Raw genomic sequence first — 12117 nt, forward strand, 5'->3', positions numbered from 1 at the left:
TATTAATTCTACATTTTTATTATGGCTATCATGGACTCCTTTTGCTGCGTATTTAAAGTATTACACTGTTGCTGTTTGTTTTAAAAAATAGCTTTTATAACAAATAATTGCTGGTTGCTTTTTCTCCTTTGGAAGGAAAAACAAAACAACAACCCTGCACAGGTTCTGTTCTTATTCAGTGATATTATTTTGACTTCATAGGATGAGGGTTAAGAAGCTGCCAATGATCCTTGCATTGCACCTGAAGAGATTTAAATACATGGAGCAGTTGCATCGGTATACGAAGCTCTCTTACCGCGTGGTATTTCCTCTTGAGCTGCGTCTCTTCAACACATCCGGGGATGCTATCAACTTGGACCGCATGTACGACTTGGTAGCTGTAGTAGTTCATTGCGGCAGGTAAGCAGCGGCATTCTCCTTCATTTATAAACTCTTAGGCGGACCCCAAAGATCCTATCCAGCAAATGATTTAAGTGCGCCGGACAATTCTGAACACCGCTGGGCATTTTCTAGAGCCTGCTTTAATGTTCTCCCTTCAGCATTATTAGAGGGCACATATCATGACATCCCAGGGGAACAGAGATGGTGTCCATTTAATTCTGATGGGATTCAGTCCATTTGGCACGTTCTTCTATATGGCCCGCTGTATCCTGATATCCGAAGAGAGCCAATTCAGCTGTTACTAAGGAAACTACCCAGCCACTCAGAGGAAACCTATGTTAAATACCTCCTTGCTGACAAAGATCTGAATATCACCAGGCCTGTCTCGAAATTCTGTTTTATGGCAACGAGAATAAGACAGGCTGCAGTGACAAGGGAAGTAATAGTACCACTGTATTCCACTCTGGTCAGACCTCACCTGGAATACTGTGTCCAGTTCTGGGCACCACAGTTCAAGAAGGATACTGACAAGCTGGAACGTGTCCAGAGGAGGGCAACCAAAATGGTCAAAGGCCTGGAAATGGTGCCTTATGAGGAACGGCTTAGGGAGCTGGGTATGTTTAGCCTGGAGAAGAGAAGGTTAAGGGGTGATATGATAGCCATGTTCAAATATATCAAAGGATGTCATATAGAGGAGGGAGAAAGGTTGTTTTCTGCTGCTCCAGAGAAGTGGACACGGAGCAATGGATTCAAACTACAAGAAAGAAGATTCCACCTAAACATTAGGAAGAACTTCCTGACAGTGAGAGCTTTTCAGCAGTGGAATTTGCTGCCAAGGAGTGTGGTGGAGTCTCCTTCTTTGGAGGTCTTTAAGCAGAGGCTTGACAGCCATCTGTCAGGAATGCTTTGATGGTGTTTCCTGCTTGGCAGGGTTTTGGACTGGATGGCCCTTGTGGTCTCTTCCAACTATGATTCTATGACAGTGATGGTCAATGAATGAGTACTGATTTTAAACTCTGGAACATAGATTTTAACTGAGGGAGTGCTATTTTTAATGCAAATAAGTTTAAAGGGAATTTTTAATTTCATCTAATCTACTGCATCTGCCCTTTGGTATGCAGGTGTATATAAGCTTGTTAATTAAAATATTGTTGTTGTTGTTGTTGTTGTTGTTGTTAAAACCCAAATGGCCTAACAAGCACATATGAGCTACCTTGATTGAAAGTCATAATGTGGATGTGGGAGAAGGTGGAATTTGCCTGTTCAAGTCTTAACATCTTATATAGACAATACCCTGGAGGGCAGAATTATAATTGCAGGGAATGCAACTTTTATGTCTAGTAGGTTGACTCAGTTGTGTCCTTATTCTTTTTTTTTTTAATGGTGTTTCTTTTCTTTTAGTGGACCTAATCGTGGACATTATATTACCATTGTGAAAAGTCATGGCTTTTGGCTATTGTTTGATGATGACATTGTAGAGGTCAGTATACTTGTTCCTGGGATGTGGCTTATAGCTTGAAGGTTAGTCTCCCCCCCCATATAATAGCAAGCCCCCAATACTGGAAAACATAAAAACCAATGGGACTTATGCAAGGATCCTAATTTTTAATTACCCTCAGGTATTCGTTGGAGCCTAATCTGCATATGCAACAGAGCAAGATAGCAGAATTAATGGAATCCCCTCCAGGTGTAGATAGAAGATTCCATTTTTAATTTTCTCCCTACTTTTTAAAAAAGTCTCCACCAATAGAAAACGAGTACAGCAGCCCTGAGATAGAACCCTTTCCTCTTATATACTGGGGAAGGAATTCAATGTAGCACCTTGGCATTTGTTCCATTGGCACAAGCTTTTTTGCTTGCCAGATTGAATGATCCCCCCAGTCCTCCCTCCACACACCGTTCTGGGGGGTTCTCCTGACCCCCCAGAAGCTAATTTTAGTTGCATATAGCATAATTAGCCCAAGATAAAATGAAGAAAAAAAATTACCTGTACAAGTAGAATAATAACCAGTTACCTGCTTCATAAACGGAACATCATCGCAAACAATGATTCTTCCCCACCCTGCCCCCTGATATTTCTTGAAGGCCCTTTCATGCCAGCAGGCCTATTCAGTTGTTTAAACTTTTTCAAGATGAGCCAGTCATTTGTATGATTATTTTATATTTATATTGTGTTTATGGTATTTTATGTTTTGTTGCACCTGCGTATTTTGCTGTACACAAGCCTAATATTTTATATGGAGGGGTTGGTCTATAAATATTTTTGAATAAATAAATAAAATCTCCCACAAACTTGGGAGTAAAGGGCACATCATAGATTTGAAAAATAAAAATGATGGTTAATACAGAAGAGCCCTGATGCGACAGAATGCAAAACATATTTGAACCAAGTTGCTGTAACCTGAAGTCAGCTAGGATTACCCAGGCCTTTAGCTATCTGGACTTGGTTGGTTTATGTTTGCATACTCAGTTGTATCACATAGCCTACCTTGGTGAAAGGATTAGAGGCACTTGCTCACCAAAGAAATTGTAGTCAGTAATAAGTTGAACAAAATGTCTTTATATGAAAATAGAGGGGACTTGGATGGAATAAAGTTAATTGATGTTCTTTCTCAATTGGACATTGCAAAATAAGCATGCCCCCCCCCCCCCGAAAAGTTTGTACTGCAAGTCACTCCAACCACGAACAGGATATTGTTACATCCATTTCCTTAATTTTTCTCCGTTAACATTTTGATTGTTTTACCTTTGCAGAAAATCGATGCACAGGCTATTGAAGAATTTTATGGCCTGACCTCTGATATATCTAAAAATTCAGAATCTGGATATATTTTATTTTATCAGTCGAGAGAGTGACTTGGGAAGACACTGACTTTTGCCACCCCGAGAGGAGAAACTGACCAACACTGTTAACTGACTTCCGTGTAGACTCATCCAATACAGTATGACAGTGATAAGCTCATGCCGAAATTGTGAACTAAGACTCTCCATCTTTGACTGGAAGATCTTTTTTCTTTAGTCTGATTCTCATTAACTACTGCAAGAACAAATTTATACAGCTCGTGTTCGTTTGCTGAATCCTGCTGAACTGAGGTATAACCGTGGCGTAGATGTTTGCATCACCACTAAGGACCATTTGTTCTCTGTTTCTAAAGAACCATTCCTTTAGGCTAGTGGTTACAGACCATGTTTTGAGGAACCTTGGGATTCCTGAGATGCCTATCAGGGGTTCCTCAGTGAGAAGATGCAACAGTAATGGTAGACTCCCATCCCTTAATGGCAGCTTGCCTGCAGCTACCAACCTTCACCTGTAAAGGGCAGCTGTGGGGAGCACTGGGCTGTGTCCTAGGAGGCACTCTCACCGTTCACACAGGACAGTAGTGAGCCCCAGGAAACCTAGTCAACACTCCAAATGAAATGTGCAGTCTAGAATGCCCTACTCCTTTGCAAGAACTCTGGAAAATGCACAAGGGTTCCTAGGCAGAGCAATCAATGTGAAAAGTGTTCCCTTAATTTGGAACGTTTGGGAAACTGCTGCTTTAGATACCTACTGAAATGTAACTCATATTCATGGATCCTCAGTCTGGTTGGATTGTGGATTGTGTCACATGGTACTCTTCAACTAGAAAAATATTGTCTCCTGATCCCCCTCAAGCTTTGGGTCATTGAACAGTATCAAATTGGCAACCACAAAACTCAACGTCGCTCAGCCCCGTTTGAACCAAATTTCGCCAGTCTTCCTGTTTATCATGTGACAGCACAGATCAGCCAAACTGCTCCTTTGGATTCCCACACTGTAAAAGGCTTTAGGAGATTTTGCACTGAAAAGAAAAGGTGGGGGGAAGTTGTTCTTCCATGTTACTTTCACTGTGTGATGAGTGAGAGTATCCTTTTATCCCAAAGAAATACCACAAAATGTCCTTGCTTACCTGAGTTTGCACATGTCTATATGAGTATCATGCATGCAAGCAAGTATTGGTTGTACAATCCAATTAAGCAATAGCGACCATGATCCAAAGCTCCATAGGATTTTGGTGCAGAGCTCCGTGCAAAGAGGAGTTTCTCATTCTTCTTGGTGTTTGGGGACGCATCATGGGCACATAAAAGAGATCCTACATGCAGATCAGAATACCTAGATTCAAGTGAATATCCATCATATAACGCAGAGCTCTGGACTTGGGCAGATTGCACCGAGAGCCAAATTACATGGCATTGCACAAGGATGTACTGCATTTGTAGCCATATGTAATAAAAACCAGTTTTTAGGTTCCATCTGTTTGTCACGCTCTAGTGTGACAAAGGCCGGAAACCTAAAGTAAATAGGATCCGGTCCAATTTCAGCTACTCCCATTAAGTACAAAGAAAACTGGCCCAAATTGGGAAAGCTGTTGGGTAAAGTACAGAGCTGCTGATCCAAGAGAAAGTTTCCCGGGGGTGAAGGGCAGATTTTGCTCCCATCTCAAGGATATGCAGTGGTGGCCAAACATGCTCTTTGGCCCAAACACTGGGTTGCCAAAGTTGTACTGAGTGAGATTCCCATTTGAGGAAATTCGTGTCTCTGCATGCCATGCCACCAGTAGAACCTGCAATATACAAATATATTCGGCTCTTTCGCTCATCATATTTGCAGGCATTTTGCTTGTAGTGTAATAATGAAGAGCATTTGGCCCTGCAGGAATTAACAGCATCAACAGCCATGAGCATTTACTAGCATGAATTTGTGTTTTAAGACTATATGAATGTTTTGAGGTGTTCCCTGTTAGTTATGATAAATGCACTCTTAGCTATTCAATAGCTGTTTAAAAATATTATTGCGGCAAGTCATGTTTAAATGCAAATATCAGAAGAGGAATGGGAATAATCTCTACTTTGCTGAATTAATGGATCTAAAATTGCAGAGTTGGATTGTCTTGACACTTGTAAGGTGCAGTGCATGGTCTTCAATCAAAATAAAAGGCAAATAAATATCCTGCAAGATATTCACGTTTACAGTACAAGAAACGAATAGGAATACAATAAATGAATTGTGCAAAAGCTACTTCATGCTGACATATACGCTGGATTTGTGCAGATCTGAGTACGACTTCAAGTGAGAAAATTCCAGAAGAGATATACATCATTTTTTTCCTATTTTTTAAAAATATGCATGTATTTCTTAGGAAAGAGCCCCTTTTAGTACTTTCTGAATAGAGATCTAATTACAGTTTTACTGCTGTGCTTCTTATTTTGCCATAATTCAACACTGTTGGAAATTGCATCTTGGTTTTCCATCTGGGAATGAAAATCTTTCTTGTGCGCATGTGTTATTTTGTTACATTATGGTGATCTTACAATATTAGTGAGAACACTGTTTACTGTGCATTTGGGACAGGAAACAGTGCATTTAGAACTACTCTGTAGCACCTTACATGAGCATAATTGGATATTCTTTAAAGTGCCATAAATTGTTTTATCTTTGCAGAGTAGAGAAAGAGTCTTGCTTGCATGAATCTTCCATTTGTTCAACAGGGCTGTGGATACTCTGTGTACATAGATAGACACCTATACATAGATTAATAAAGCCTGTGTGTATTCCTGACCACTTGAAGTCCTGCTCAGACCCAATTTCGACATATTAAATTTTAGCAGGCATTCCCCACATCTTTTCCAAACATGTCAGTGGTAACAAAGACTAGAAATTACACACACACATTGAAGAATTCTGACTTCTCAACAAGATGCCAAATCCCACCCTTGCACAGTGCCGTCAAATGTATAAAAATATACATAGTCCTGAATATAGCATAAGAAGAATCATTCCTGATCAGACCAAAGGTCAATCAGTTTCAAACAGTAGCCAACCAAATGTCCCTGGCTAGCTTACAAAGGCAGTAGCTCTTGCTTGCCTGTCCCCAATATCTGATACTCAGTAATATATTCTAAAAAATAGTTAATTATAGCTAATGTCCTTCGATTCACCTAGGCCTCATGGATTTGTTGAATTCATATATATATATATATATATATATATATATATATATATATATATATATAAAATATACGAGATTCTCCCATGATTCAATGTATTTGTACCTATAGGTATTTATGTTCTGCTAAACATTGAAAAGCCATTGATCCAATAATACCAGTAATATTAATTATCTAGAGCTAGCTCAGTATTTCAGGAAGGCAAAATGTACACCTTTGTGTTCAGTGCAAGAACACGATATAAATACATCAAAGGTCCCTATATGCAGAATGGTTGGGGGTTATTTAAATGGAATAACTGATGCTATTGAGTTACTGTGAACAAATATGTTAGTCTGCAGGTTCCTGACTAGGCTACTTGCTGAAGCAAAGGATGGAAGTGTTGGGTTTATATCAAGAAGACCTTCTCAAATTGTGCCTGTCATCTTTGTCACTGCGCACACACATGCATTACTTGATTCCTCAGTGGTTTATTTCTGACAGCTTGATATGTCGACCAGCTCAGACCTGTTTCAGATGTAATGGGAAACCCTCGTCTTTTGTTGTTCCAAGTAGGAGATTGTGGACACGTCTACTCCTGTTTTAAAACAAAACACAGATTCCCATTATGCAGAAACTATGGTTTGTTTAAACTACAGTTAGGAAATAAGCCAGGATTAGAAACCACAGTTTCCTCCTAGCTTTCATTTTGTTTTTGGAACTTATTGGAGTTTAAACAAATCACAGTTCCCCAAGTTTCTACATAATGGGGGACTGTGGATTGTTTAAAACTAATATTATGGCCACAAAAGAAGCAAAGCAGGAGGAGTGTGTGAGCCCAAGGCTTATCATACTTCATTCACCTAGCTGGACATCATCTGAGAAGCATTGCACTTTAGGCAATGGTGTGAAAGTTGTGTCTCTGGCGTTTGATCTGTGTTAGCACATTCACATCTGTGAGGCATTTGATCAAGTGATTAGCAGGCATGTGTACAGCAGCCCACAGCATGTAGATCTTGCCTCAGAATACAGAATATAGAAACTATTCCTTATGTTGGGACTGGAACTATGTTAGCTTGTCTCATCAATAACTGGAATCAATGGGGCTCTTTCCATTAAAGCCCATTTACATCAAAAGACAGCTGTCCTATTGACTCCCATGGGGTTAGGATATGATCCTTTTGTGAATGAAATCCTTTACTTGCTTTGCTATATTGCACAGCATTTCTCTCGAGGTGGGACCATCACTTTTCTGACAAGCTAGGCTGCTCTGGTTGTGGTGAATAAATGCACTTTCTAGTTCAGTGTTAATCAGTGTAATACAGATGTTTTGTACATTGCAAAGGTTGCTGCCAAACATTTTAAGGATATATGTTAAACCTCTTTTTTAAAAAAAGAAATAAAAAGAAGCTAGCATTAATGTATAACTGGAATGTTTGGAGCTGATATTTGTATGGACAGAATTTTTGCATTACTGGTGAATTTTTTTTAAACCAACCTAGGGGTTAGGCTATATCTGTGTTTTACATTAACTACAATATTCTTTTTGTGGCAGGTAATAAAGCCAGAAGATGGAAATAATATTTAAATATTAAAATATACAGTTCAACATGTTTTTCCTTGCTGTATCTCATGATTTGAGTTGGATAATAAATACAGACAATTATACTGGGGTTTTTTTTAATGGTAAAATTACTATGCTAGGTTTCCCTTTTCCAGTTTTTTTTAAACAAAAATTCAGAAATAAGTCCCACTGTTTTCAGCGGAACAAAGGTTGAGTAAATGCACATTTGCTGAGAAGTCAGTACCATTTCTCCCACTCCTTCACAGTTTGTGCAAAACACATCTTCACGCCCTGCTGTGAAACAACATTCACTCTGCTTCATCTGTACATATCAATGGTTGACTGCTGGAGCTGTGAGCGTGTCTCTCATCCCAAAGCAGAGTAATTTACACATGTGCAAGGGCATGTTTTACTAAGAACCTGGCTAGCAATGGATCTGTGGATATCTGTCAGACATGTGTCTTGTTTATCTTCAGGAGGCCAGTTTCCACCCCACCCCCACTCCCACTTTAGGTGGGCAGTATATGCATTTATTTTCTGCTCTGCAGATTTTTCCATAATTTGGAGTTGACCCTCACATCCCCCCCCTTTTTTTGTTTTGTTTTGTTTCTCTATTGCTCTTTGGGGCTATCTCTGAACTACACCTGAAAGTAATTACTGGGTGAATGTGAATTACATTAATTTGGCAGCAGCACTTGGTTACGATTTCTAGTTCAACTTCAAGTGCATTCTCTTATTTTGTTCTTTAGATCCTTTAAGCTTAAAGAAAATAATCGTTGGGGAAAGTACATTAAACAAGCCACATATTTCTCTCTCTCTGTGTGTGTTGATGTTTTCTTAGTCATCTTAGCTATAATTTGTGCTTCAGCACCGCAGTTTGTAACATTCTGAAAGCTGAAAAGACTTTGCCAAGAATCATTCAGGTGAACTTGAAGTGAACTGTGAATTGAACATACTGTAAACTGAACTAGTTCATTTTGCAAAGGGGTGGATATTGAGGTGACAACTTCAACAGAATATGGGGGGGAGGCAGGTAAGCCCTCCCCCACATAATCACAAGACGTAGCACGCATTTGAATGGCAATGCCCATCAACATTTGGGCCCCCAACCCCCTCAAATATTTTAGGGGGGGCCATAGGGACCTCAGACTCTAGAAGTTGGCTCCTATGGTGGACATGATCTGGAATTACGGTAGTTCCTTTGTGGACATGTTGAGCTTGAATGAGATGTAGTTCCTATTTTAAATGAACTTTCCAAGCTCTGCACAGAGGGCAAATCAAAATATGTTTCCATAGAGCCTGAAGATGTCTCTCTATTCAGAGCTGTGACCTATAACAAAGGGGCACAGACTCCCACACAAATTAAACAGGCTAAGGAATATCTGAATATTTCTGAAATTCATTAAGGAGCTACCTCCACTACCACCCTGTTTGCTCCCAAGCTTGGAAGCACGTAATAGTGGATGGAATTTGAAAGCCAGCAGTATTTGTTGCTACTGCTGTTGAATAGTATTGAAGAACTCTGACTAAGGCTTTGTACACCAGCCTATTATGAAAATCCAGGGCTGGCCAGAAGAATAAGCTTATGCCCAATGCTTTTAATGTTGACATTTGCAAATAAAATGAGCACTTGTACTGCAACCTAGAGTCCCATATGCTCTGTGAACTGTAGCATGTGGAACGCCTGTGCATGTGAAATGTGTGCACGTGCTTTTCTGCATTCTGCATTTCCCCCTCCATTGAAGTGAATATGGAAGCCCTAGCAGGCGAGGGTGCTGTTTTTGTGTGTGTTGTATGCACTGGAGTCCACAAGAGATAGTTGGAGCAGAGCCTAAGAGTCTTCTATTCATATGTTCAAATAAGAGCGTGGAAAATTAAGGCCGATGACATTCCATTCCTGTCCTCGTGTTCTTTTGTTTCACGTCTGGAAAAGAACGGGAATATTTTGCCAGTTGAATATCTGAATCAATTTTTATACACAGCACTTTCAAGCGTTTCACTAGCAATGTTCTCACAAAAAATTCCATAGCAGCCTATTTTAAATGCACATTGTCTGACCTTGCCAGAAGGGATATCCATCAGTAAGAAACCAAATTTGAACATAATGGAAACTGGCAATTTGAAGCCAGCCTTCTCATCATGTCAACCAAATTGGTTAAAAAGGCCTTTTGCAAGATGTTCTAGCAATAGCAGGAAAAGAGAAAGTGGAAAACTGCCTTGTAATCTGTTCATCTGAAATGATTAGCAAATCTAGTAGCAGCAGAGCACACCAAATAGGAAGCCGTTGTCACAATTTAACATATACTTGTTACTCCATCAGCAGCAAAATGAGAGACAAAATGTCAATAGGCAGCTCCCTTGAAGGATGAATTAGCAGCCCGGGGGGGGGGGGGAGGCAATTTTTGTCAGGACTGTGACAAGAGAGGGGGGAGGATGAATCCTGAGCCTTATCAGCTTAGACACACACACACACACACACACACACACACACACACACACACACACTTAATGTACCATCCATTTTGGTCTTTGTTGATGTTTCCCATCTTTCTATGACTGTATGTTTATGGGCAAGAGATATTGGGTTGATCTACACACAGGGGAAAAATACTATAAAAAGTAAGAAATTAAATCATAACAAAAGAAGAAAAATGCTATGGAAAATTGCAAATAAGTTTTTTTTTGTTCTACAATGCCCTCTGGTGTTGCATGCTTAGAACACATTCAAAATGCTGGGGTTGTTTTTTTTTTGGTTTTTTTTTTTACTAATGTATCTGATTCCTTGATTTGATTCAGTTAGGATTTAAAGGTGAACCCAGCTAATTCACACTTTCTGAAACAATATGCAGACTGAAACTCAATCATGCTTTGAACTGTGAATTTTGTGATGCAGTTCTCCAACCAAATAATGTGTGCAGAAAAATGCATATAGTAGTGAAATTAACAAATTAAAATGTGTTACATTAGGGGAGATTGCTTTGCAAAAAAGAGTGTGTATTAGGAAAATTGCATTCAAGGAGGTATATGTTAGGATAAATCCATACCAAAATCCTGATGAATTTTCACGAATACCTTAAAAAAAATAATCAGTTGTGAGAATGTGAAAAAAATCAACTTAATACTGGGAAAACGAGAAACACAGAGAAATTGAAATTGGCAGAATCACCCATCATTAATTATGGATAATCTCTTTCCTCCTTAGGCTCAAGCTGTGTAGCCAAGGTTCCTTCGCTACTGTTAACCAGGCCTCTCTGTTGTTATCGATGGGGCTCTTAAGCATAACTGACTGGACGTCTGCAGTGCTTAGGAATGGTTTAGTTTACCAGAATGGAGGTAAAGAGTGTTATGTTCTTCTCTCTAAGGTTCAAGAGCAACTCAGCAAATAGCAGAACAGCTGCAATCTACATGGGGAAACAGGTTCTTTCTGCATAGGTTATATTTTACCAGCCATGCAAAAGTTACCTGTGACGTGTGTGTGTGTGTGTGTGTGTGTGTGTGTATGTACATGCGCGCTTGGGTTCAGTGTGGTGTGGTGGAATCTACATTTTGCAGGTGATGGTGCGAACCAAGTGCAGCACTCTAAACAGGGGAACACAAGTCTCCCAATAGTCAGTCCTGCAAGAATACAAGAAAATCAGCACGAGAGTTAAGCAAATAATCCCCTGCAATAGATAATATAGGAAGCCATCCATCTGGCGCTCTCTGCTTGAGTGCTAATGTGGATAACAATGTCACTCTTGCTGTGGAGAGTAGACCTCAGTCAACTGTTGAGTGTCTTCAGCAACACACTTTTGAGGAGGGATGTGTTTGTGAAAAGCTGCCTTTGTGATGGGTAGGATACAAAAGTATCAGAAGGCTTGCAACCGCTGAGGGAACATTTTAAAGTTTTTTTACACAACAGAAAAACGAGGCAGTTGATTAGCCAGACAATTGCTGAGGGAACATGTGAACAAGTTTGACAAATAAAATAATGTAAAGGTTCACTTATACACAAACTGAAATTCTCCTTCTCACTTAAGCATTTGCTGTAGATCTAAAATTGCTGTGACTACTGTTGGTCGCACAGTGCCTGAACCTTCATCTCTTTGAAGGAAGAGTGAGGTGTATTTAACAAAATAATAATAATAAAATATGTGCCACATTTAAGCCAACAGTGGGCTTAGAGATGGTGCTTGGCCATTTTGTTTTAAACATATGTTTGTTTCTATTCAACTCATATCTTACAT

General features: G+C 39.6%; 1 protein-coding gene across 1 annotated transcript in view; it reads left to right on the forward strand.

Annotated features, from left to right (window-relative positions):
- The window catches only part of USP46 (ubiquitin specific peptidase 46), a 28911-nt gene extending 25476 nt beyond the window's left edge, over window positions 1–3435 (forward strand). Inside the window, exons 7-9 of the mRNA XM_033160004.1 lie at window positions 202–399; window positions 1783–1861; window positions 3136–3435. Of these exons, the coding sequence (XP_033015895.1) occupies window positions 202–399; window positions 1783–1861; window positions 3136–3237 (379 nt within the window). The 3' untranslated portion in view covers window positions 3238–3435. The remainder of the gene's footprint in view (window positions 1–201; window positions 400–1782; window positions 1862–3135) is intronic.
- Window positions 3436–12117: the final 8682 nt, after the last annotated feature.

This window comes from Lacerta agilis, chromosome 9 (genome assembly GCF_009819535.1).
Source record: "Lacerta agilis isolate rLacAgi1 chromosome 9, rLacAgi1.pri, whole genome shotgun sequence".
Taxonomy (NCBI): Eukaryota; Metazoa; Chordata; class Lepidosauria; order Squamata; family Lacertidae; genus Lacerta; species Lacerta agilis.